Source organism: Ceratosolen solmsi, unplaced genomic scaffold (genome assembly GCF_000503995.2).
Source record: "Ceratosolen solmsi marchali unplaced genomic scaffold, CerSol_1.0 scaffold29, whole genome shotgun sequence".
Classification (NCBI taxonomy): domain Eukaryota; kingdom Metazoa; phylum Arthropoda; class Insecta; order Hymenoptera; family Agaonidae; genus Ceratosolen; species Ceratosolen solmsi.
In genome coordinates this window covers 4,305,210-4,332,701 of record NW_011948417.1, presented here as the reverse complement: position 1 = coordinate 4,332,701, position 27,492 = coordinate 4,305,210, and the positions used below count along the sequence as shown (strand labels likewise).

General features: G+C 27.6%; 4 protein-coding genes across 6 annotated transcripts; 2 read left to right on the top strand and 2 right to left on the bottom strand.

Annotated features, from left to right (window-relative positions):
• The first annotated feature begins 408 nt into the window (after positions 1 to 408).
• On the top strand, positions 409 to 2,015 carry LOC105359694 (transforming growth factor beta regulator 1). Its single transcript, XM_011496340.1, has 5 exons — positions 409 to 663; positions 732 to 960; positions 1,050 to 1,317; positions 1,461 to 1,680; positions 1,774 to 2,015. The coding sequence occupies exons 1-5, from the start codon at positions 541 to 543 to the stop codon at positions 1,942 to 1,944; spliced, it is 1,011 nt and encodes a 336-aa protein (XP_011494642.1). The 5' UTR covers positions 409 to 540; the 3' UTR covers positions 1,945 to 2,015.
• Positions 2,016 to 3,276: 1,261 nt separating this feature from the next.
• tank (EI24 domain-containing protein tank) lies at positions 3,277 to 5,551 on the bottom strand. Of its 3 annotated transcripts, none has more exons than XM_011496338.1 (7): positions 5,483 to 5,551; positions 5,070 to 5,245; positions 4,707 to 4,771; positions 4,516 to 4,631; positions 3,888 to 4,231; positions 3,503 to 3,577; positions 3,277 to 3,421 (listed from the first exon to the last, which is right to left on the bottom strand). In XM_011496338.1, exons 1-7 carry the CDS (start codon positions 5,492 to 5,494, stop codon positions 3,334 to 3,336), a joined length of 876 nt encoding a protein of 291 aa, XP_011494640.1. In that variant the 5' UTR covers positions 5,495 to 5,551; the 3' UTR covers positions 3,277 to 3,333. The 3 variants fall into 3 exon arrangements, with proteins under 3 accessions (XP_011494640.1, XP_011494641.1, XP_011494639.1); XM_011496339.1 differs by having other exon boundaries at positions 4,722 to 4,771; XM_011496337.1 differs by having other exon boundaries at positions 4,516 to 4,771.
• A 2,592-nt stretch (positions 5,552 to 8,143) lies between these two features.
• Positions 8,144 to 9,960, top strand: LOC105359998 (uncharacterized). The gene is made up of 7 exons (XM_011496767.1): positions 8,144 to 8,285; positions 8,859 to 9,031; positions 9,345 to 9,360; positions 9,433 to 9,507; positions 9,599 to 9,648; positions 9,735 to 9,843; positions 9,938 to 9,960. The coding sequence occupies exons 1-7, from the start codon at positions 8,174 to 8,176 to the stop codon at positions 9,958 to 9,960; spliced, it is 558 nt and encodes a 185-aa protein (XP_011495069.1). The 5' UTR covers positions 8,144 to 8,173.
• An 11,587-nt stretch (positions 9,961 to 21,547) lies between these two features.
• On the bottom strand, positions 21,548 to 27,227 carry LOC105359997 (uncharacterized). Its single transcript, XM_011496766.1, has 6 exons — positions 26,923 to 27,227; positions 26,605 to 26,848; positions 22,402 to 22,528; positions 22,145 to 22,255; positions 21,843 to 22,058; positions 21,548 to 21,773 (listed from the first exon to the last, which is right to left on the bottom strand). The coding sequence occupies exons 1-6, from the start codon at positions 27,225 to 27,227 to the stop codon at positions 21,571 to 21,573; spliced, it is 1,206 nt and encodes a 401-aa protein (XP_011495068.1). The 3' UTR covers positions 21,548 to 21,570.
• Positions 27,228 to 27,492: the final 265 nt, after the last annotated feature.

Genomic DNA, 27,492 nt, shown 5'->3' with positions numbered 1-27,492 from the left:
CATACTTTTCATTGAATCACCGATGAAATTGATTTTTAAAAACTACAAAAATACATTTATCTAGAGTTATAGATTGATAACAGTTTGATAATACTCTTCCATGGTGAAAAAGAAAGCACGTAATTACGGCAACTTTGATTATTATTAAAACCTCATTTATAGAACGTTGAGTATTGTAAGTAACACGATAATCCAAATAGTCAGATTAGTTTAATTAATACTTATGCCCCGCACATGTGCAGAGAGAGGGAGAGGGAGAGGGAGAGGGAGAGGGAGAGGGAGAGAGAGATGGAGAGAGAGAGAGGGAGAGAGAGAGAGAGAGAGAGAGAGAGAGAGAGAGAGTAACCAGAGTTGCCAGTTTTGATCTACAGAGGACACTACAGTCTACATAGAAAAGTGCCGTATCAGCTCTGACTTTACCAACAGTTTTCGAAAAATGTACAACTTAACCTCCAAGCTTGTTTATATTTAAATACTTATGAATAACGTATTATGGAATGCAATAATATTATGGAAACTATTTTATAGAAAATAATTAAAATGTCGAATTCTTACGGTAATACGTATTATAGCGAAGCTTATAACAACAAGGAATTGCAACAAAACCTCAAATACCGCAAGAAATACAATAAATTAAAGAAATTAATTAAAAACACAGTTGTTGTATGTTGTTTAAATGTATTATTAGTGATAGAAAGAAATTTTCGTTATCTTTGACTTTTAATATTTAGGAAAATGCAGCGCTCTGTGATCAAGTTGCACAAATGCAAGAGAATCTGATTATCGTCAAAGATGAAAGACTTATGCTTCTGAAAAAACTATGCCAATTACAAGGAGAAATAGATCCGGCAACATTTTTAGCAAAATCTCAAATGGGTATCACTGGCTCACCGGTACAAAATTCTGATATGTTCACTCCTAAGAAAAATATTAAAAAACGGAACAGCGTTGAAATACATGGTACACGTTATGTATTATTTTATCGAATCGATTAAATATTATAATTAATAATCGAGCAATTAAATATGTGTGTTTGTTAGATAATAAAGCCAAGCCAAAACGCTGTACAAAAACTGCTCGCAAAGTAGTACAACTAATACCGTTGGACATTCATGGGAGGCCTATATTTCCAATATCATTGGGAGACTTGACAGTCTATTCTCTTGGTGATGTAGTCGCTGATAGAGTCGCTTATCATACGGAAGATCTTATATATCCCGTGGGCTATTGTAGTACCAGAGTTTATGCCAGTCTGAAAGATGCGCGAATGAAAAGTTTGTACACCTGTAAGATTTTTGATGGTGGAACCAAGCCACGGTAATTTAATAAATCACTTTATTAATGTTAAAATTATTACATGATAATTATTACACTATAGACAATTAGTAATCATTTCATTATTTATTTAAAAGTAATATTCCTTTAATTTCATGTATCATTAAAGTTTGTATTTTAACAAGGTTTGAAATAGTCTCGGATACCGAACTTGACCAACCATTGAGCGGATTAAGTCCCGACGAATGTCATTCGCGCTTACTCACGGCTATATCTTCTAGTTTGAGCTCTATCATTCCAAAGGGTGCAGATTTCTTTGGAATATCTCATCCGACTATACAAAATCTCATACAAAGTTCTCCTGGAACTCGTAAACTTTCTATTTATAAACCACAAAAATTCGAGGTATTTTATAGTGCATGATTTTTCTAAATAATTTGTTTGAAATTTGCAAATTTTTACTGTAATTCACATTAATATATTAATATGTATTATTAGATTAGTAAGCATTCTACAGACCGAGACACTAGTCCAATTACCGAAGAAGAAAATGATCCAGGACTTGGTTTTTCAGCATTGCATAGACATTATGCTCTTTCTTCTTCGTATTCAATTAAGCAGGAATCGACAAATCATAAACTTTTGAATTTTCAAGAACTGCTTTCGTAATCGTGGAGTAAAATATTATCCGCTCAAATAAATAATAATCTATTTTAATTATAATAATAAATAAAGTAAAGGGAAAAATAAAAGGATACACAATTTTTATATGAAATGTACATTATATAAAGCATTTAATATTATATTATAATAGTATTTATTTATCTTTCAATATATTTACAATTAATCAAGTTTATTTAAGAAATATTTCATAATATGACATATTAATTCTTACAAAGCTTATAAATAATTACAATTTTTACGTGTAAAATAAAAATGTAAATGTTATTTAATTAAGAATTTATCTACAAACAGTCATTTTTTACGAACTAATTAAACGTTTCTATCACATATTTCCAGTACTATTTCTTAATTGTATTCTCACATAAAAAAGTAAGGCATGAGACATTCATCATCATTGTTGTGGAACTTTTCCATATTTATCAGCTAATGATAACATTTTTTAATTTACAAGTTCATTATATATGTACAAAAATTTATTATGCCATAAACCATGATTTCCATTCTTTCAACATAAATACAAAAAAAATTAATCTTAAGATTACAAAATATAATATTTTAACAAAAAGGTTTCTAACAAAATCATTACATAACACGTTTGCAATTGTACATTGTTAGTACCTTCATAAACCGGCATTTATCCCTAATATAATTGTCAATTGTAATTAATTAAATTTCACATTCATCTAAACGATCTACATTCGCTTCCATCATCATCTTGCATTAAAGGGGAAGATTTTTTAAGAATTCGGACTAAAACTACAATTACCGAGAAATCTCGATATAAACTAACTTAACCATTGATTGACTAGTTGAAATAGTCATGAGGTAATGGTCGCTATTCGCTTTGAAAGACAAAATTTTAAAAACAAAAAATTGATTACATTTACCAATATAATTAATAATCGATTAATAAATTTATAGTAAATATGTTTATTGAAAATAAAAGATGTATAATTATACTAATAACTTTATAAATTACAATTGTTCCTATAAAATTACTAGGACACAACATCGCAATGCATAATGATGCTATTTAATATGCTGAAATTGTCAACAAATACCTATGAATACATAGGAAATCATTTTTATAATGCACTCGGTGGTAGTGCTAGTTATCAAACAATAGGCAAAGCCATTATATAAGCCATATTAAAACTGTCTATTATTACGTATTCGCATTGCCCTTAAGTGTTTAATATGAACAAAATGTCATTGAGCTCGATCATTGTATCGTGGAGCATTTTTTAAAGATAAATTGCCACGCTTACATAATAAAATTCGATAAACTCCCGGAATTTTAATTCGATTTTCTACAAATCAAATAACTTAATTGTCAATGTTTTTGTGCGATAAATTTTTTAAACTGTTCTTTTGTCACCGTCTTTTTGCAGGACCAATTGTTTTATTGAATAAAGTATTGGCTATTGCAACCACTGGTGAAAATAGCTTTAATGGACAATCGCTAAAAATGTGCATATAGAATTTAGTATAAATAAATAATATAGGGATGAAAGAAAATTTTTAAAAAGTAATTTTTATATACCAAACGTCCGTAACGGGTTCGGCTTCATTTCCACTAACAATAAATAATGGAAAAAGTATGGAGAACACACAGCCACTAAAAAACAGAATACAACATATATACGCATCTACATATATATTTATTTCTGGACATTCATCGATAAATAATAATAATAATAATCATCATGTAAAATATTAACCTATCATGAATTAAGAATTTCCAGTGTATAGAGCAAAGATTGATTTAATAAGACAAGAAAATGTAGTAAACGCGTGACAAAAAAATTTCATTTAATTTCCATAGCTAATAGATATGAAATAAAAAAAAAAATATGAATATGAAATATAGGATATTAAATTACAAGTAGTTTATTCTAAATGTTATTATTTTGTTATTAGGGTCTTACCTTATAACATACGAGTTTGCTAACTGAGTGGATAACGCAAGGGGCAAACCAAATCCAACAAAATAAGGCCAATTGCATTCGATAAATGTAAGTCGTCTATGCAATTCCCAACCCATATTGAACCATTTGTACTCAAAGGCATACAGGGCATAAAGAAGGCACATATGAACAAGTGCAAGAACATCGCCAATGGGTGGCAATGGCATTTTAGAAACTAGAACTCCCTGTCCTAAAAACAAAGCTTGTACCAATACACTAAACAACATATCGGCAATAAGTTTACTGACGCTTGACAAAAGCATAGGCCTTCCTTGGCGATATCTATATGCACTATCCGCTATATCCTAAAAAACACAATTGATACATAAAAAAATTACTTCTTCACTATATCATCAAATAAATATAACTATTCATTAATTAGCAGCGGTTTTATAATGTTTCATAAACAATCCGTATAAAATCGATATTGTTTTAATTGGAAATTATTGTTATTATTTTTAAACAAAAAAAAATTGATCGAAAGTATGAATGTTCCGCTGCTGTCTGTTAATGCAAACCGAGTAATATTTATTCTTGAAAAATCTTGACAAAAATTGCTCAACAAGTCCCAATAAGAAATAATACTTACTTGAAACCATAAGCTATTGACGATTCTACTCAGTAGAAAAAGCGGAAGCACCCACATCGTGCTAAAAGTAATCGTTAGGAATGGTTTTGTCCATGACCACACCGTCATTCCCATACCTGGTGATTGTCCAAATATTATGCTTAACAAATACTTTAACAATGGCAATAATCCATATTCAAAAATAATTATACTAGTCCAACAAACACCTCCGTTCAAAGCGCAGCATTGAATCGTTCTTTTTAAGACTTTCGATTCTCTAAAAAAAATTACAAAATTCCATTTATTTTTATAAGAGTATTTAATTAAATCTGTTGATAAGAAACGTCGAGTTAGAGCCCAAAGCTTTTAATAACCGTTTAAACTGCTTTAAAAGCACAGCGCAATCGTTACATATTTCATTATTGCGAGCAGTTATATAACAAATATAAGAATTATATTGACATAGTATCGCTTAATTAAGCGAAAGTCTTGTACTCGAATTTGAAAGAAATTTATAGAGAATTATAAAGAATTTAAATACAGCGCTACAATCTTCTTATAATCCCATGGCTCACCTATGATGCTTGGGATTCTTAGGTTGACTATGACCCATCGGACTCTCTCTTCGACGAGAGTCAGCCTTTAAAGGTGACTTTTTCAACTTCTCGTTGATCTGCTTATCCATGGAGAACAATACCACAGCCCCCCGTAAACTGTCTATAAAGCCTCGCCACATGGCAATGATGATCCCCTGCAAAAGCATTACATGGCAATTGATTAACTGGCCGAAAGTAATTTACAAATATTGAGCAACTCCAGCAAAAAATATGCAAGTAAAATTGGTTGCCAATTGGACGAGAGCCAATTGAGAAGGAGAGGCGATCACATGCATTAGCTCAAAGACCTCCAACCTCGTAGATATATAATTGTAATCGTCAGTGGGTGGGGCTGATTGCGATGGAAAAAGGGGGAAGAAAATCCAACCTACCATTATGTTCATTTCTCACGGCTTCCTCTTCCACACCCGAGAGTCTAAAAACTGCACCTCACCAATACCAAACTACGACCAAACGTCGGCTACAAACTATACCGTAGCCACAGCAGCACTCACTGCGCATCTTCAACAGGGAAAACGCGGATTCCCGTTTAATCACGAGCTCGCAACGAGGGCTCATGAAAATCTCGCTTATCGCGACAAGTCGCCAGCCCTCCCCGTCGACGAGTTATGAACAAATTGGTACACACACGCGCCCTCCTAATCCCCGCTCATCCTCATCATCCCCTCACGACCGCAGCCACCTCCGCCGCCCGCCCGGTAAAATAATCAAATAATAAATTCTCGCGGCCCGCACGCTTGCACACGACGTTCGACACTCGACGAGGCCCGGCCCGACGAGCAAAAATTGAAGAGCGCACGCACCTCCGCTCCCAACCGTACCCAATGCCAATAATACGCGAACTCTTATTCATCGACTCACGCTTCCCGCCCCGATGACACTCTTCACCAATTTTCCTATCCTCACTCGCGCCTACCTTCCGTACACGCACTTAGTTGCACACTTACGGCGCCGACGAGTGGCGGGCGTTTCTCTCTCCGCTGCGTTTACGTTACTCGTCTTCGTCCGCTAGTTCGTCCGTTAAGCTAATGCGAATAAGGGCCAACGAGCCGCAATATTTATTATTTCTCTCTTACTTCCAGCAACAACGCGATCCTCCAACTTATTATTGACCGCACGACGATTCCTGGATTTTAAATCTATAGAGGTTATGGTAATGGCTTTCTCCGCTCATTTACGTGGAATTCTGCGCGTGGCTTCAATCATACGTAATTTCTTTATTAAGGCCCTTGACAATATTTGGACAATAAAATTGGTCCTTCGATTATATTATTAGGCGAGTTTAAAGCGTTAAAAGAAAAAATATTTGCGCGAATATTGTACACGAATCGCCGGATTATCGTATTGCGTGATTATTTCAATTGACTCGTCATGCCACTACAAGCATATAATATTACGCTTATGTAACAGTTTTTAGATTTTTTTTTTTTATTTATTTTTTTTTTTTTTTGTTGTAAAAATTATATTTCATCTAAGGTTTATACCTTATGCACTTGATTACGTTGATTTGTATAACATATGAAATATTGATATGATTTTTCAAAAGATAAAAAAGAAGAGGAAAAATTATTTTATCTAGAGTAGAATCGAAAAAAAAAACCGAGTGCGCTGAAGTTTTTTTTTTTTTTTTTTTTTTTTTTTTTTATTTATTTTTTTTTTTTTTTTTTTTTTTTTTTTTTAATGCTATAATTTAAATACCGTAGGGGTTGGTGACATTTCATGCTATTATTTATTTACTTCTCATCTTCGATCGTCATACTAAAGAATGGTAATGCGAGTAATGAATAATTGGAAACTGACGTTCTCTGATTTTTTTTTTTTGTTTTACAATATAATTATTGTTTATCATCTATCTATCGCTTATATTACAACGTACGGATGATTTTTGTTTTGTTTTTCTTCGAACAATAATCGAGGCAACGTCTACTTATTATTATTCTATAGTGCTTCCATAGTATCATTAGTCAATTTCTTTAAATAGCTCGCTCAACGAGCTAAACAACATTATCGCGTGCTATTAGGCTTTTATAGAATTTTGAAAAAATATAATGTCCATGTAGCTGATAAAAATTATTGAAAATCGCTTGGGAAGAACATTTTTTATTTTTCATAGTCAAAAGCATATTAAAAAAAAAAATATCAAAATAATTTTCATTAAAGAGAAAAAGTGTATTTAAGAGTAATTACTGACTACGTTGTATTAAAATTTACTTGACGGTGATTAATCATTAATGAAGTCCACTTCCGATTAAAATATATTTCGTCGCCTCAGAATATTTATACATTTATTAATATTAGAGAATTATTATGCTTGCTTCGTTATTCTTTCATTCTTTATTATATCTAATTTTATATCACTGTCTTATGTTAAAATTATATTATATTTTATGATGCTTCTAAACGTCTGGATTAAAAATATTATAATTTAGACATAAGCGAATGTGGTTGATACGATTAGATCGTATATAGTTTTAAATTTAGTGATGGGAGGCAAAATTCATTCCTCGCTCCCGCCAATATTATATAACCTACACTTTACATTAAAGAAATCTGATTTTTGTATCATTAACAAGTTCTGTGATTATTATGTGATCTAAAATCCGAAATTATTATTTATTCCGCAATCACGAACGATCATCCAGACAAATTAGGGTGCAACAGAAAAAGTGAGAAAAAGAATATCTCTTCTCTCTCTATATACAGAGTTTCATATTAGTTTTATCAATTCAATCTTATATTTGTTTAATAATTGAGCTTATTTAAATAACAATAAAACGCCGGATATAATTACAAATAATAGCTTAGTAATAAGAATAATTTGGATTAATGGATGATAATAATCGCATCGAGCCACTGCGTCTCAACCTCTCTGAATTTTCTCATCGACAAGTCGACAAAAAAAAAGACGGTCTTTATCATCCGTCACTTCTTCAATTCGTCTCAAACGCTTCATCGCCATCACCATCATCGTGAAAGTCGGAATTCAATTAGAATTAGGCAATAGAAGATCCTCCCAGCATCACCACGACGGTGACGAAGTCGGTTGATCTTTAATCCCGACCATGAAGGATGTGAAACCAACCGACAAACTTGACGGTACACTACGTATTCATCGTCGACGACCTGGTAGTTGTCAACCAAAGGATAGCCTCGGCCTTTCCTGCATATTTCAAGGTGTTGCTCTTTATTCCAATATGCTTTAATCATTTGTAATTAACCAATCGGCGACTGAACGTTGTTATTATACATAAAATGAAACTATGCAATAATAGCATTTTAATTATTATTTTCGGATCAAATTTCGGTTTTATTTTTACGTTGCCTAAAAAATTCATATCTGATAATCCTGATAATTACAACAATATAGATATTATTACTTTTATTCAACGAAATGTTATCAATTTAAAAGCAAGCCTACCAGTCGCTTGGAGCTTCACTCTTATTGTATTTAAAAAACAATTTTAGCTTTCATTATTTTACCTGACAGTTAGTTCATTTCTAAATCGTTGTTTAAAAAAAAAAAAAAAAAAAAAAAAAAAAAAAAAAATCAATTATTGGTCTTAATATTCATGTATAATGCGTACGTTAAGGTGTATATATAATAATACGCACCTTAAGAACAATCTCGTGTTTTCAAATATATTCGAAATGCCAAAGGATTAAGAAAATCTCAAACTATCTAACGAAAACATGCGTTCTCTAATTTCTCATTCTCTTTACCACTTCAACTCGTTATTCTATTCAAAGAAAATGATCTAGAAAAAGATCAGTCACTTTCTCGAAGGAAAACGTTGACAGTACCACAAGACAATATTGGAATTTCATGTTTACCAGCAAAGGAATTTGATTGTACTCGTAACACACCTTTGAACACTACCGAATCCGATGATACGAAGAAAATTGTACAAAATACCGATCAAGTGCGTAAGCTTTGAAAATATATACTGAGAAGAAATTATAATTTAAAATGCTTCTATTAATGTATAATTCGTTGATATGCATTCACAATTTTATTTAAAAAAAAAAAAAAAAAAAAAAAAAAACAAGCAAACAAACAAAAAAAATCTCCAGGCAATTCGTTTAACGTTATTTAAACATTAAATTATATTAAATTAAATACTTAAGGAATTACATATTATAGATATCGTATAAATAATTTTTCTCAGTTCCTTTATCATAAATTTAATTGCCAATTTTACTAAATTCTTTATTTATTTGACATTTTCATTTCAGAAGAAAATAGAAACAGGTAAAACACATAAACGGCTACGAAATTCCAATTATTATTTAAAATATTTTTTAATTTAAATGTTTGATTTAGAGGAATATTTAACACGTTTACGTGGCGGTGCTGACTGGACTTGGATGCTAAATTCAGAATTTGATAACTTAAATCGTAATTAACGCATATCATTGATAAATATCACTCTTATTATTATAATTAATTTTTAATTTTTATATTAATATAAATACAACTGTTAATATAGCAAATGAAAGAAAACAAAAACACGGGCGAAATAAACAATTGCATAATACGGTTCGTATCGACTTGTAGATAAACTATTTTGTTTGTAATATTTAATATTGTGATATATTTACTTATTATTAATAAATAAAAAATAGATAAGTGATATTGGAATAAGCAATATTCAAAGACCAAAGGGTGATAAATTGAAACCTCGTAAATCGATTTTACCAAAGGATAACATTGGCTCGTATTGCAGACTCTTACGTAATATTTATCTTCAATATTTATTTTATTATTAATACAACATTTAAAAATCTTCGTTAACTTTTATAGAAAAACCTACTATTTTAAAATCAAGCTATGAAAACATGGAAAAGATAAAAGTAAAAGAAATTAATCAATTTTTTTATTTTGTTTTATTTGATTTTATTTATTAATAATAGTATTGACGTATTGTAAAATACATTTATGAAATTCTATTTAGATAAATAAGAAATCTGCTGATAGAAAGCAGAGTATAGAGCAAACTAAATCTGCACCAAATTTAAAAGGAAAACAAAGTAACGCTACTACCGTATCTAAAAGAATGCTGAAATCAAATATTAAAGTAAGTTATTAGTTTTAATGTCCTAATTAATATTAATATTAATATTAATATTATTATTTTTATATTTCATTAATCATATCTCTGTATATATATATATATATATATATATATATTTGTTGTTTTGTTTTTTGTTTTGTTTTGTTTCGATATTAAAAAACTATGATTTTATAAATGCAAAATAATCTTGTTTCAGGAACGGAAGGAAGTCATCAGAAAGTGAGCAAATTTTATTTATCGAACAACATGATTTTGTATTAGTTCATACTTTATTTTTGAAGAGTATTAAAGTTATTTTTTGACTCTTATTACGGTATTCGCTTTATTTTAAGTCATTGGCTTGAAATTACTTAATGCTATTGTAGAATTTAATACAATTAGTTTATTCTATTATTTTAATGAAAAATAAGATTAATATTTTAAGAAAATAAGTGATCGTTATTTAAAAATTTTAGTTTAATCCGAATTTTGAGTTAGATGCACCGTTTGGAAATCCATTGCATTTTCATTTAATGAAAGACTTAATAAGTGATTTCCCAATAAAAATTTCAACCTTGCATCGTTCGCTAGGAATTGTAGCGATTGTGGAATGATTCTCCTATTCAATTATATAATCAATTACTTTCCAATCTCTTTAAAATTGCAAATAAGAAATTTTTTTTTCATTAATTCAATTATCAAAGTTTTTATTAAAATCCGTATAGATGTATATTAATAAAATAAAAAAAAATAAATATATATATATATATATATATATATATAATAAATATAATAATAATAATAAGAAGAAAAAGAAGAAAAATATAATTATAATAATTATATTATAATATTATATATATATATATATATATATATATATATATAATTTACTTCTTATATATATTATAATTATAGTTTTCCTCTTTTTCTTCTTCTTCTTCTTATTATTATTATTATTATATTTATTATTATTATTATATTTACCATATGTATATAATTATTATAGTTATTTAATTATTATATATATAGATAATATTATTACTATTTTCTATTGTTCAGGATGTTTATTTAATATATACAAATTAGGTTTTTAAAGAATTGGATTGTTAAATGCGTCGCAAAAATTACGAAAAAGTCACTTTATAATAAGTCTTTTATTGTAACATAAATATATCTAGACTGATATATTTAAATTTAGTAAAAGTGGTACATAGAGATTTTTATTCATATAATTCTTAATTGGAAAATTCATTGTAATCCCAATATCTATAATTGGGACTAAATATTTAATTATTATAATTCATCTAATGAAAATTGAATTTATCCGATGTACTTATTTTCAATGTCCAAGATTGTTAATTCAATCACTTTTACTTTATCACCTGCCTGTAAATGTACGTGTAATTAATTATGCGTATTTGTAATTTTGTTGATTTTAATCAAATTAGCCTATTATAGTATAAAAAAAAAAAAAAAAATGTATTAGACGTTTGCATATATTTTACTCACTATAATAATATATTAGTTAATATAATTGTTTGATTATTTGTATGCGCAGTTACTAATTACTTAACAATATGCTCGTGTTTGTATTAAAAATGAATAAATAATGCATACTACATATTTATTTGGGTTGATAATATAAAAATTTGATTATTGTATAGATGGTTCGTAAAAATTTTGAGACTCAATGTGTACGATGAATTTTCACTAATTCAACATTGTTATGTAGATATTATTTACTCGAAAATTAAAGCTTTAAGTAATTTTAATAGAACTTAATAAAGTTCTATCCGATTATTTGATATTTGGAATTACTTGGCTGTAATTGACAGTTGTTTTTAAAAATTTTTTTTTCATCATATATAATATAAATATTCATAATTGACATAAAGAATGAAATAAAAACTCTAAAAGAATTATTTGAAACTCGAACATTAGATGATTAAAACTTTTTTATAAAAATAATATATTTTTAAGCAATGCCCTTTCTATTTGCTAAAAGGTTTTTAATATCCTATTTCCTATATATTAGAAAAATGTACTTTTTATTGGTAAAATAATTGAAACATTAAAGGAAAAAATATGTTTTCAACGAAAATTTATTATGAATGTTTTTTCAAAATATAATTTCTCAATTTTTATAAACAATTTAATAAACTATATAATTATTTTATTAAATAGGAATTTGCTATAAATAACAAATTTATAATTGCAAAACAAGATATCTAATTAATAAAATTATACGTAACAATCTAATAAATTATTTTAACTCCACTAAATTATTATAGTCTACCTTTCTTTACATAAATAATATTAAAGTATAATATTTACTAATTATTATTAACATATCATAATAAAACACGCAAGGCAATATATTAAAAATTAATATTAATTAAGAAATGACAATTTCACGTAATTTAAAAGAAAAAAAAAAAAAAAATAATGCTAATCATTAACGTTTTTTCTTAATAAAAAAAGAATTAGATTTATTTATTGTTAAATATTATTACTAATTTTTCTATTTTATTCGAGATTATTGCAAATTTTTAATTAATATATTTTTATTATTGAAAATGTATTATTGATCTATTCGTTCAAAATATTTTTCAATATATTATTCACATTAATAAACAGAATATAGAAGCCTTAAAGCTAATTATTATAGATTCTAAACTATATAATACAATTTTTAAATATTTCTTGGTAATACTAAAGTCATTTTAGCCAGGACACTCCTTCATAATATATTATTAAAAAGATTATTTACAGTTGACAAAAATAATTATTAACAATACACTACAAGTTATGGTGTCAGATAATAATTGAATAGGGAAAATAATCAAAAACATTACTTACGATCAAAGTTTGAAGTTATCATATTACGTTTACTAAAAACATTTGTGTTTATTATGTCTGCAGATGTTTAAAATCAAACTTAGTATACTCTGATAGTGAATATCAAATTTATCATATTTTAATCTCTTAAGAGTCAGAGTGCACTTGGTAAAACAAGGTAATATGAAACAAAAAAAACAAAAAAAAACAAAAAAACAAAAAAAAAAAACAAAAAAACCAACAAAAAAAAGCAGTGTTAATTCGAGACTGAAATGAGGATCGATTAAGAAAAACTACACGAACATAAACGAAAATCAAATATTATTGTCGCTATGCTAAATAGCATTTTTTAATGAGTACTTAAACTACTGACAACTTTCTATGAAATTTATATATATATATAATAATAATAATAATTAATTTTATAATAGAATGTTTTATATAATAAATATAGGGCTTATGCATTGTATTTTCATTTTATTTTATTTATATTCATAATAAATATGAGAATAAAAAAATTTGGAAACAAATAATAAGTGCATCATTATTATTATTTACATTATCCAATATTTTCTTATTTTATTAACTAAATTATTTTATTTGATTATTTAATATTTAACTCCACAACTTAGAGAAAAATAATTTTTTATTTAGGCTTTTATATTTTTTAACGATATATAATCATTAGAACGTTGTTATTTATTAAAATTTGATTTACATGAGTATTTAACTGAATACTTATTTTGGTTGACAATTTTACTCTTGCATTTAATTTCATTCACAACTATAATATTAATTTTTAAAAAAATAATTTTAATTTCATCAAAATTTACGAAAGCATTATTATAATAACAATTGGGAAATCTTCTCCAGTTGCCCAATGTATCCATAGCCTTTGAATAAACATTATTCGCACTTTTCAATCTTGTAAAACACGTACAATCTTGTAAAATATGCTACAATGCACTTTTAATAACTACAACTGTATTACTAATTCACTATTTATCAATCTAAAGTGATGTGCATTAATATATACATATACATATACATATATATATATATATATATATATATAGCCAATTAGAATGATTAAAAAACAGTGTAAAAGACAATTAAAATTGATTAAATTCTAGCCTATTGGAAAAATAAATATTTGAAAGTTAGAGTAATAGAAAAATAATAATACCGAACGTAATTTCCTTTCGAAATATTATTCTTTTTTAGATTCTGTAACTGATAAGAAATCTTCGTGAACATTTCATTCCAAGTAAAGATATCATTATTCATTACGATAATCATTAATTATTATACAAACTCTTAGACTGTATATATCAAATGATAATTAATTGTTTTATGCTGTATTTCATTTTTGCGTATTAAATGACGATATTAAAATTTTTGTAGTTTCTCATGTATTATTAATAAGTGAGATTTAATACAAACTAACCGAATATATATATATATATATATATATATTTTTATTATATTGAATTAATATTGAAGTAATTAATATTGAAAACGTAGACAGTGTCGTTAATGTCTCAATAACATTAACAAAATCATCGATGAAATAAAGTAAACAATAAAATTAACAATCGTAAGTTCTTCAAATGTAAGTTCGAAACAAAATTATTTTTTTCAGATATTTGTTGGATAATATTTTACAACTAATGGAAGAGGATTTTTTTCTTAATTATTATTACATCAATGTACCGAATTGCCATTAATTTCATATTTTACGAATTTCTCAACTTTTAATAAATTGTATAAAACTGTAATAAAAAATAAAACCAGTAATAATAACTAGTATCGGTTTAAATTTTCTTTTAAAATTTACAGTTTATATCAGAAAGAAAAAAGAAAAAAAAAGGAAAGAGGTCTTACCATTGACAACAAGTAGTGACGCAACTAGCAACTATAGGAATTCAGATGATTTAGCTATCTAAGTGAATGATATGAAGATTAGATATTTTTTTCAGTCTTTCCTAAAGTTTAATAAGATTTTATTCACTTATTATTAAACTTAATAATAATGAAATTAGTCAAAAAAAATTTACCATAATTTATATAAGCCACCTGTATATACGATAGGTTTTTAAAGAATTGGAAAGTTGTCAGTAGTTTAAGTACTCATTAAAAAATGCTATTTAGCATAGCGACAATAATATTTGATTTTCGTTTATGTTCGTGTAGTTTTTCTTAATCGATCCTCATTTCAGTCTCGAATTAACACTGCTTTTTTTTGTTGGTTTTTTTGTTTTTTTTTTTTGTTTTTTTGTTTTTTTTGTTTTTTTGTTTCATATTTGTAAATATATTTTTCTTTTTAACCGCCAATGCAGGAAAGCGCTGTTATTTTATATGTTGAGACTGAAAGTAGAGGGGTTATTTTCCCCACTCTTATCCTGCATCTCGAACGGTTTGCTTCAATCTTAATTCATATTTCTTTACCATCGTCCAAGGGGTGAATGTGTTTCTTGATCGCGCCTATCTATTGTTCTATTCTTGTTTGTTGTCTCGATAACACAGTTTTACATGTAATCCAGTTACAACAATTAATGTTATTTGTAGGTTCGATTGTAATTATTTTAATTTAATAATCAAAATTGTCAATGCACGTCATTACTGCTCGAAATATCGAATTGGTGAGTAAATGTTATTTTATTTTTTTTTATTATTACGCCTACCATTACACTGTAATATTTTATATAAAGAAGAAAAGGTTTTTTTTTTTATTTTTATCGTGCTTCATATATCGTGCAATCATTAATAAAAAATGTTTGGAACAAAATTTGTAACTGTAATAAAAATGTATCAATACTTAAATTAAATAGATATAATTAAATACATACGCCTGCACATACACACACATACACACATATGTATTTATTTATAAGTAATTGTAAAAAAAATATTTTTAGAACACTAATTCCATATGTACTTTTCCAAAATTTGTTATTCTATTAACTTAAAACATTGAAATGATTTATAATAGAATGCATAATTATTGGCAATTATAATAATTAGCAAAATTATTTTTAAATATTATATGTATGAATTTTTAGTTATTAAATATGCGTAGCTTCAAAATACATGTATTTTGTAACTTCATTAAATATGCCTGTGAAAATTCATTTTAACTTGAAGTTTTGTATAAAACATGTTTTACTGTTTTAAATTAAACAAAAAAACAAAAAAACAAAAAAAAAAAAAAAACAAACAAAACAAAGAAATATATTGAATTATTCTTTGCGTATAAAAGTAAATCAATTATTTAAAGTTTCGAATATATTGTATTTTTATGAATTAAATTCTGTCGTGTATTTCAATTTTTCAATTTTATTTCTATTCATTAAGCAGCATTATTAAATTATTTAATTAAAATGATCGTGGTACAATTGAAAACATATACGAAAACAGTACTAATTCGTTTATATTATTCAAAAAAAAAAAAAAAAAAAAATTTAACCAAAACGATAAACATTGTTATCAGTAACATTTAATATTTAAAATATAAACTAAAAGTTTATACTTATTTGAAGCTTGTATCATTTGTTTATTATACTTTAATAATAATGTGCAATGTTTTAATCAAACTGACTGTCGAAAATACTTCGACTAATGTGGTAAATAATTCTTTTACAGATTGATGCGTTAAACAATAACAATGACAACGGAAAATAATAATAATTCAAATAGAAATTCCAAAAGTTGTAATTTGAAGGAAATTGATATTGAAGATGATTTAAACGATGTTGATGTAACATTTCGAAATTATTTACAGAGTTATGTGCACGATTTTTCGAGAATTCCAATTGATCGTCCCAATAGAAACAAGGTTAATGTAAATGTTGCGAGTGATATTCAAAGTTTATATTTGCTAAGAAAACACCATGCTTTACAAGCAATTTTTTATGGTGCAGAATATTGTTTAATCGATTCGATAATAATTGAAAAGTATTATGCACTACTATTAAGTAAACGCGCGAAATGTAATATTGCATCATTGCCTTCGCAATTGTGGAAAGAAATCAATATATATGAAAGTTATAATATATCTCTAACCGAGAGATTTACACCTAACGAAATAAAGAAAAAATTAAAATCATTTGTTTACAATCCATTTTATGATTCGAAATCCACGGGTATTGACAGAATAACATATGCACATTTGCTTACATATGACAAAGATTGTTTGAATTTAACACATCTTTTCAATGGTTGTTTAAAACTTCAAAGAGTCCCCCAATGTTGGAAGAGATCGTATTCCGTCTTGATTAAGAGAAACAAAAAGATCAAACAAATGAAAAATTGGCGTTTAATTACACTACATAATACGACTTTTCAGCTATTTCAAAAATTGCTAAGCGATAGATTAATAATTTGGGGAAAGTCTACTGGCCTAATAAGCAAATCGCAAAAGCATTATTATTCGCGAAATTCTATTTACGAAAATTGCTTCCTCCTACAAGAGTGTAAAAAGTATGCAGAACAAAATGGTAAAGACTTGGTCGTTGCTTGGCTAGACTTTTCCAATGCTTCCGATTCAATACCACAGCAAGCAATAATTTATTTATTAAAGCGGTATTCAATTCCTGAATCCATTGGAAATATTATCACGGATATAATGCGCTCTTCAACGAAAATCCGAATTTATTGCGGTTACACGAAGAATATTGAATTTTTGAAGGCCTTACCTCAAGGATTCGTGATAAATAATATTCTCATTAACTTTATTATCGAACCTATTTTGCAAGATTTGGCCAATAATAAGAATTCATATCAGATTTTTGATGAAAAAATAAATCATTTTGTCCTTTTTCATGAATTGATATTGATTGCCGAATCATCGGAGCAACTTAAGGAGTTGATGAATTTAGTAGGAAACGACGCAAAGGCAATTGGATTTCATTTTAATCACGACAACTGTTCGACCCTTCATTACGTTGGTCGTAATAAAGAAATTAAAGGGACAAAATTCGCATTGCTTTCCAAAACGCTGAGGTCTCTGAAAAAAAAAGACATGAATGAATATTTTGGAGTGAGACGTAGCTTATCCATTATTCAAAAAGGAATTCCGACAATTCAGCAGATGCTCGATAGTCTTAAAACTATTGACAAATCATTATTGACAAATAGACAAAAAGTTGAATCTTTTCAAATGTTCCTTTTGCCGCGTTTCAAGAGCTGCTTACAAGGTTTACAAAACATTGATCGATACCTAATTGATCAAATAGATAATAAGATTTTGCGAACAATTTGTTCGTGGTTAAACCTTAGTCCGCAAAATCGGCCAATTAAGAATATTATTAATCAAATATCAGAATTAAACTGTAGATATGTAAATACCTATTTTCCATTCATTGATTTGTTATACATTTTGAAAATATCCAATGCTTATAATGTGTTAAAGTCCTCGGATAAAATAATATATGAAATAGCTTATAATTCCCTCGCAACGGAGGTTTACTCGTCAAAAAGTAAAATTACACCAAATGATGAAATAATGAACAAACTGTCCCAGTATCTTTCCGGCAATGTGAGAAGGATGAACAGAAATGCTAGCACAACTTGGCAAATGGCTCGGGAAGCAATTTTAAAATTACAAAAGAACATTAATATCGTTTGGCTATATAAAAATAATGAAATCCAACTAGTAATTAAGAATAACAATTCAATATTAAGATCAACAAACAATTCTCCGTTTTATGTTCAAGAAGCTTTAGAAAAAATAATTATAAATAATTATTTAAAAACGTAAAATTGTTGGCAAAATTCAAGATAAAAATTGAAATAAATAAATATATTTGATGAGGTAAAACGAAAAAATATATATTCTTCAATACATTCATGCAATACTTAATTGACTTATATAATAATATTATTGCAAATTAAGACCGTATTAATTGATAATAAGCATATTATTGGAAATGTTATGAGAAATATTTATTTTCACTAAATATTTTGCCGACATGTAAATTTATATAAGATAATGATGCTGTAGATTTAATAAATATTTAATAAATAAAGAGATTAAAGGGAGTACCGATGGATGGGTAAAACAAAAGATCGTTGAAAATGTATTGAAATTTCAAATATTACAACTTCGCTAAAAATGCTTTTCACTTCATTAGAATTATACATTTTTAATCAAAATTGTTGAATAATATAAGGCAAGGCGTACAAAATCACAAACTATTAAATAAAATCAGCAAATTCCGCATGTATTAGTAATATTATCTGTATAAAAAAAAAAATTTTTTATTTTTTTTTTTATTTATTTTCCTTTCCAATTGTAGCAATTTTTTTTATATTCATATCAAACAATTTATTGTTCATAAGTAATGTAATGTAGTTAAGGTGTAATCGCCAATAATATTTTCATTCTAAATATTTTAGTTAGTGCCAATGTTTTATTAATAAAGATCATTCTGAACTTAATTGAAACATCCAATCGATGCTAAAATCATATATTTTCATAGGAAATTCATAAGAGTTGATTTATTATTGTCCAAATAATTAAATTTTTACAGCACATTTTTATTATGACGTATTATTAGAATTTTTATTATGATAAAAATATTTTTAAATTAATAATGCCTGACTTTTATTTTTTCATAAAAATTATTTATAACAATGCTCTATCGTAATCAATCTAAAGTGACCTCGTCTAAACGTTTATTTTCACAATCTGTTTATAAAAAAAATAAAATAATTATAAATAATTATTAAATAATTTATAATATTTATAAATTACAATAATTTCGTAATTTTAGAGGAATAAGAAAATTTTTGTTACATCTTTTAAAATATTCTGTAAAATTTTAAATAATTGAAACACGTTCAAATGTTGAAGTAGCATAGTTTCCTTGATGAACAATCCATAACATCTACCTCGCTGTAAGATAATTATTTATATTGAAAATGAGATATCATGAGATAAATCACTTCTGAATTTCATGTTTCTAACAATTAATAACAATATTTGCTACTACCCATTGTACATAAAGCACTATAATAATTTTTAATAAAAACAATCTATCTTGAAGAAGTTATTGTTATATCCGTTTTCTACTGTAGTATAATATCATTGCATAATAAACTGGATAGTGGACATTTTTAATAAAAGGGATTTATTAAATAAATTTAATAAGTTAAATAAGGAGAATAAGATGTCACAAGGGCGGTCTTATATTATATGTAACATCCAATTGTGGATTTATCTTTTATATCAATAATTCTTACGTCGAGAGCCACAACTTAAATTTAAAACTTAATTTAAAAACAAAAAAAATATATATATATATATAAATTGTCAATTTATTTTTACATAATTAACATTTGTGTATTTCAAATGTTAAAATAGTCGTCAACTTTTTTTTTTTTATCAGTTCAGGATTGACGTGGATTTAAATTTTAATTAAAAAGAATGCCATTCCACTAGAGAAATGGTAAACATAATATAAGACCAACTAAAATATAAATTCAATTTCGCGTTTGAAAAGCAAATACTATTTTAAAATAAAATAAGATTTACTTTTATTTTTCTTTTGTAGATTAGCGATGGATTTATAAGTTCGTGCATACTATATAAATATTATGTGAAAAGTGTGTATAAAATAAGGAAAAATATAGTAAAAAAAAAAAATGTATAATTGCCAAAGTAATAATATAAATGTAATTTATGTAGAAATGATGTATCGAAGATATCATAAAATGTATCGGTAAAGGAGCATGAAAACCCAAATTTTCTATTGATCAACGTAAAATTCGACCAAACCTTATTATTGTTTAATCTATTCACATCTATCTCGTGTAAGTGAGATTATGTTCATAACATTTAACAAGTGTGTCAATGTATATTATTTGAGCGATAGAGTAGATATCATTTTATTTCAAAAATGAAAAAAATGAATGAATGCATTACAAAAAAAAAAAAAATATATATATATATATATATCATTATAGATTAAAAAAAAAAGTATTATTTATATATAAACGTAATTTTAGAAAAAATATGTATGATACAATGTTATTAAATAAAATCAATGCAGTGCACTACCTATTTGATGTTACAAACTTGACTGACAAAAAATATTTTTTTATTGATAATGAATCCTCGGATTTTTGCAAAAAAAAAAAAAAAAAAAAAAAAAAAAAAAAATGTAATTTTTACAAGATTGTTTTGAAATTCAAATTTTTTAAAATATGGGTAGTTTAGTGCATTTTATAAGTAAAATCAATATAATTTCATAAAATTTATATTTTAATTTACTAAATTAATATTTGCTTAAATAATTATTGATTATAAAAGTATCCGAGGTTCTCTGTGGTATATTAAATAACTCGAAAAATATCTTTATAATTGCTTTTTATTAAATAATTTGTGAAATGAATAATATTAAATATTCAATGTTTATAAAGTTTGTTTTTGTAAAGTATAAAAGAATAATATCTATTGCTATGTTATCCTCTTACTTTCGAATTGTATAATGAATATCTTACTGAATTTTTATACATTGATATTTTTTATTGGAGTTTTGATGGATTATAAAATATCATAAGGAAGTTATTTACATATTTGATTCTCTCATTGTGATAAATTTTGATATTGCACTTACCAAACAAATGACACAAAAGTAAAATATTTCTAAAGCTATTATAATGTAACCTAAGGTAATTAAATAAAATGCAAATAAGTACAGAGTCTTATTACAATATTTACCAAGAGCTGGATCATAATTTGGTTCATACACTTTATAAACTGAAACGGAACCTGAAAAAAAAAAAAAAAAATAAAAATCAGAAGAAAAAGAAAAGAAAAGAACTAACATAAATATATTACCCAAAATAAACCATCCAACTCTACAGGTATTCATTATTGTATTATTGACAATTTGTATATTTGTACATAAAAAGAATAATTTATTAAATACTTCAAATCCACCGCCCACTAATAGATAAAAAGGTATAAATTTATCTTCGGGACAATCGTAAAAGTAAAATGCAGCAATAATTATCATACATGCTGGAATTGCAAATACAATAATTGTGTATCCAACTGTAAAGAAAAATGTGATCGATGAAATGGATATTTTCAATTAAATTTTAAAAAGTACATGGTAGTATTCATTTGAAGCTGCTTACTTGTGCCTAAAAGTATAATTGATATATTTTGCAGCAAATCTGATATGTGCTTTTGCTTTTCATGAACTTCTCTTATTTGACCAAATAATGATTCGTACGAAGGGGGCGGAGCTGCGCACATGAAGTATATTATCAACAAAACCATAATTATTATAAATGACAAGGAGAAGATAAGCAAGAGATTATTTGCCTAACTCATAATACACGTGAGAGAGATAATACATTATTATGAAAAATTTTGAAAGATAAATAAGTACCATCCAAACTCACTGCCTCCTCGAAAGATGGCGGTGCATCGTTATAATTGATCTGTAGTACCGTTGGTTGAACAGACTCCATTAAACATTCGCTTCTCAAGCTTTCGTTTAAATAATTATCATTATCCTAAATTATAATCCGCTTTATCTGCATAAGTAAATTAAATGATGCCTCTCTCTTATACATTTATATTATTTTTCTAGTATATATTTTTAATTTAAATTAAGTAGTCACGCATGAAGATGCATTTATGCTGCTCGTATGTAAGCAAAATAAATAAGTGCCAAACGATTAAAACTTATTGCATTAGATTACATTATTTTACCACAATTATACGAGAGCATAATAACAAATAAATTCTTCAGCAATTATTATGAAAGAAATTTTATAAATACCTAATATGTCGACGATTAATTTCTAACTATACGATATTCAGAGAAGCTACACTCTCAATATTTCAATGGGACATAAGTATCACCAAATGTCCTCTTCCTTTGCATGTCTACGTACAGATGCAGAATTAACACAGCAACATAAATAAATGACGATAAAATAATTTATTGAACAGCAGCCAGCGTTCGATGAATGCCAGTGGCAATTGCAATATGCCGGCGGTCTGCAACTTGCAAGCTTTAAAGCAGTTTCTGCGTCGAATCGGTTTGATTGTGCGCAGTAGTTAACTTGTTCTTCTTTTCTTTTCATTTTATGTTAAAGCGCGAGTTTTTAAATAAAGTTTACAAGACCGTCGATTTTTAATCGAGCCGACTGTTCCAATGCAATCAATATCAATCGACAGCTATACATTTATTATCCTACTTATATTTTGACGAAAATCAATAACATAAATTCATTGCTAATAGAATCATATTCACAACGGCAGTTTAGTTGAGTTTTTTTCTGCTTCGTTGTTTCACTTTTTGCATTTTTAATTATATCAGAAAATTTTATTAATATATCGTTATAACGTAAGATGAAAATACTAAGAGCACTCTTTATGTAATAATATTCGAGGGGATAATTTTATATTTTGGACGAGGTTTTAAACAAATTACAGCGATAAAATAATATACTTTTTTTAATCATGGATCGATCTCATTTAATATTTATAACTTATTTTTATATTCAACAATTCGTTTGAAGTGCGAGTATATGCCACTCTTAGTTAATTAATGATTTATAAAAAGTTGAATAAGGGAAGAGTATATTCGAAAAATCTTTTCGAGATTTATTCTTAATTTTTCTTACGCTCGTACAAACATTATTCAGTCTAATATCAAAAAATTAATTTTTTTTTTTTTTTTTAAGGAAATCTTGAATTATTTAATTTATATTAAATTTTAATAACAAATAATTCATAAATAATTTTATAATTATGATTTATATTCTATGTTCATATTAATTCAGTATAAAACATTTAATTATTAATTTTCTCAACCATATTTTTCGTTATATATTTGGCAAGTATTAAGATAAAAATAGATTATATATTGTTATGAATCTTTAACTATAATTGTCAATAAACTAACAATAAACAATAAACAATAAACAATAATTAATAATTAATAATAAATTGTTAAATTAATTTTCTCTACTAACAATGTTAGTAACAACAAGTAATTAACTCTACTTCACAAAGATTTTCTGCATTACAATGTTTAAGTTCGTTTGACGAATATTACATAAAAAATTTAATTATAAAAATCTGCGAATACGAATAAAATTAGCTTTGTTATGTAAGTCATGCACACCCGAATAAGCAATGAGATTAAATTAAAGCATTTTACGAGATTGCATATCGATGGTCTCTTATTCCCTTTTCATCTCGAATGTCGCCTCATTCGTCATATGACAAATTCTTAAGACTATTGATATTTTTCAGAGGGCAAAAAATAATTTTCAATTTCTCTTTTTAATTAACTATAGATAAAAATATATAAATAAGAAGCGCAAAAAATTTAGATTTTATAATAATGAAAATATTGCATTGATTATATTCGAATCTAGTAAGATTAAATGAGAAATCATTTTAAAAAATAGCTATAGCACTCTCATAAATAGTTGAATATAAAAAATATTTCTTTTGACAGGGGATGAAATTGAATATCGTATGTGTAACATTTTATAATGAATTTGTTATTTATAAATCTTTCCATTCAATTCTAATAAAGTAATAGTTTCTCTATTAATGAAGACGCCACGACACGGAACACTGTCTGTCTTAGCAGCTTTCTCTCTCTCTCTCTATCTCTATAAGCAGAGCCGCCACGGAATGAACACGACACGTCCGTTTCGTATGCGTATTCAACGGGCTACTATCATCTGAACAGCTGACGAGAGAACAAGAAGCTATCGATTTTGCAACCACACCTGCAAGGTGAAAGCGTTGGAAAAATATTGTAACAACCTCTACTACTACTACTACTACTACTACGGATTAAAGGAATCTCCAGCATCATGAGAGAGCACGACAGAATGCCAACCTCAACCAATAAGGCCAAGCACACAAGACATTCACAAGTAATCACTAACACCATCACCACCACACACACTATTTCCGCACCATAACGCAAATTCGTCTCGCGGTGCAACCACACACTGTTCCACACATCACCAATCGCACTACGTCAATAGGATCCGAAGATTTACGATCTCCTACCTCGATACCCAAGTGGAAATCACTCAATTGAGAATCATTATTGTGTAATTGTAAAATAAACGTTACAAACACAACGAAAAACTGATCTGTTAATTACTGAATAGAATCACTATCTCTTCCACTTATCCTCATTTTCTCCCACCATTGAACTGATGGTTACAGTCTAATCTAACCATCTTGGTCCGTCGATGGCCACCGGATGACTGGAATTCTAAACATTTGGACTTATTTGTTATAAAACGACTGCTCCGTTACATATAAAAAAAAAAAAGAAATATATTTTTATTAATTTTTCCAAAGTAGAACGTTAATCCTTCATTATTTTAGGGCAATTTTTTTTTTAACATTACGTTATACTCATGAATTATATCATGATTATATAATCGGAAACAAATTACCTCATACTGACATTATATTTACTTTGGTAATCCTGTTCTAAATGCTCATTAATAAATCAATTAAAGTGAATATCTTCGATAGAGAGCTGCAACAAAATTAAAATCTTGACACGTCCATTATTGTTTTTCCTACACACCCGATGGAACAAATTTGCGAGTAAAAATTAAGTTTGACTACGGACATTATACTAACGTTTTTGATAGTTAAATCGGCAAATCGAACTTTTCAAGACTATTCTTTAAATTTACCATGAATTTAAAACAAACGATTAATTTAAATGGACAATTAATATAAATAAATAAAATTTTGTTAAAGAATAATTTTAAAGAATACACTGATATATACAATTAGAATATTTAAGATAAGGAATAGAATGTTCAGAGTAATTCACTACTGTCTGGATTTTCTTTAGGGTCTATAATTTTCTAACAAAATTGAACAGATATAAAGTAAACACAGTATGCTAATTACACCGATGTTACACTTTTATTCCAATTAGATCTAATAGATTGGATAGTTCAGATAGATCAACGTACACCGAATATTATTGCATTTATTTCACTTTATTTGCACGTTGGAATCATTAACCATGGTGAAATTACAAATATTTCTCAATACAAATATATTTCTGAATAATCATGTGGCGTTGAGATATATACTTTTATTGGTGAACTAGAGGATAATCAATTCCTTATTCTCTGCATGTAAATGGTGAGATTATGATTTATTGTGAAAGGGAATAGGTTATAATTTACTGAATATTATCACTCGAGAGATTATGATCGTTGTTGTGCTCTGAACGAACACTACAATCTTGGCTGTGTCGTAACTTGACACGTGTTCCAATTGCCTCTGAATAATGGGCCGTTTGAGTAAGCAGGTGCCTTAATTAGAGGTTAGAGGAATTAAAAAGAAGCCACTGTGTGGCATCAACATCTGATCCTTAGAGGAAATGTGCGCCACGAGAATCACTGATCGTTGGATGAAATAAAAAAGATAATGTGTGGCGTGTAACAACAGCTGGTCTTGTTTTTTTTTTTTTTTTTTTTAGAGTATGCTTGGGAAGATTCACTAGTCGGACTTTCAGCCGTCCGTTTTCAGAGTAAAGCCGAGAGACGAAGAATCAGTACTAGCGGTAAGGACTTACTTGTAGTGTGTTGTATCGTGAATTTTTCAGTCTCTCTTCGTTGGCTCGATGTGAAGTTCCCTTCCAATAATTGCAGCTCTTAAGTTCTTCCTTGTCTCCAGCTGAGATTACAAGAATCTCAGAACCAATGCTATCTGAGATCAACTTGATGATGAGATCAACGTTAACTGTATATTGACTTTCACAAACGTAGAAAGAGCTTTTATTTACTAGACTCAGCTGAACGACTTTCTGGTCTCTGGTCCTCCTCCGTGAGAGTAAGTCGTGACTTATCCATTCAATCGGGAGAAGAATAAGAATAGGAATAAGCCGTGGTACATTACATTATCCTTCTTAAATAGTTCACTGACCCAGTTCCACTTAGGACCCCTTATTCTTTCCGGTATCCAATCAGAGTTTGACTTTGGACGGCAGCACGATGGATCACGCACGCCTTCATTTCCACTTCCTTCCGGGCTCAGTCCCGAATATGCTAATCGGGAAAGTGTCGGAAAGTGGGGAGCCTTTACTATTGGTCGCCTCTCCCTTCTCTGGGACTTGGCTAGACGAAGGGCCCTCTTGAGCGTGGTCGTTTTTCCAATGCGATCGTCAAGATGCGGTGTAGTTAGGAACAATGCAAGCATTGCCTTAATAAACCGAGTGCGAACGTTAGCCTATTGCTTGTTGACGCACGTGCGGGGTTTTGGGATGCAGTGAAATTTAGGAAATGTTTGTACTCCATATTTTCCGTATATCTGATACTCATTCAGAATCTACGTCTTCTTGGCAGTAAACAACATATTAGCTTTTTACTGCACAGGAAAAGCATCAGCACATTTTTAGATAAGCAAGAATAAATGAGCTAACTATTCACTAGAGTTTTCCAGATGTATTGACCGTCTCGAGTGT

Coding starts and splice junctions, on each gene's coding strand:
- tank (XM_011496337.1), bottom strand. Junction 4,772..5,069: donor AAGAATCCCAAGCATCATAG/GTGAGCCATGGG, acceptor AATTTTTTTTAG/AGAATCGAAAGTCTTAAAAA. Junction 4,232..4,515: donor TCAATAGCTTATGGTTTCAA/GTAAGTATTATT, acceptor TGTGTTTTTTAG/GATATAGCGGATAGTGCATA.
- LOC105359694 (XM_011496340.1), top strand. CDS start 541: ATGTCGAATTCTTACGGTAATACGTATTATAGCGAAGCTTATAACAAC. Junction 1,318..1,460: donor GATGGTGGAACCAAGCCACG/GTAATTTAATAA, acceptor TATTTTAACAAG/GTTTGAAATAGTCTCGGATA. Junction 1,681..1,773: donor ATAAACCACAAAAATTCGAG/GTATTTTATAGT, acceptor ATGTATTATTAG/ATTAGTAAGCATTCTACAGA.
- LOC105359998 (XM_011496767.1), top strand. CDS start 8,174: ATGAAGGATGTGAAACCAACCGACAAACTTGACGGTACACTACGTATT. Junction 9,649..9,734: donor ATAAACAATTGCATAATACG/GTTCGTATCGAC, acceptor AATAAAAAATAG/ATAAGTGATATTGGAATAAG. Junction 9,844..9,937: donor CTCGTATTGCAGACTCTTAC/GTAATATTTATC, acceptor TTTAAAATCAAG/CTATGAAAACATGGAAAAGA.
- LOC105359997 (XM_011496766.1), bottom strand. CDS start 27,227: ATGCTTGCATTGTTCCTAACTACACCGCATCTTGACGATCGCATTGGA. Junction 26,849..26,922: donor TTTAAGAAGGATAATGTAAT/GTACCACGGCTT, acceptor CTCACGGAGGAG/GACCAGAGACCAGAAAGTCG. Junction 22,059..22,144: donor AATTATACTTTTAGGCACAA/GTAAGCAGCTTC, acceptor TTTTCTTTACAG/TTGGATACACAATTATTGTA.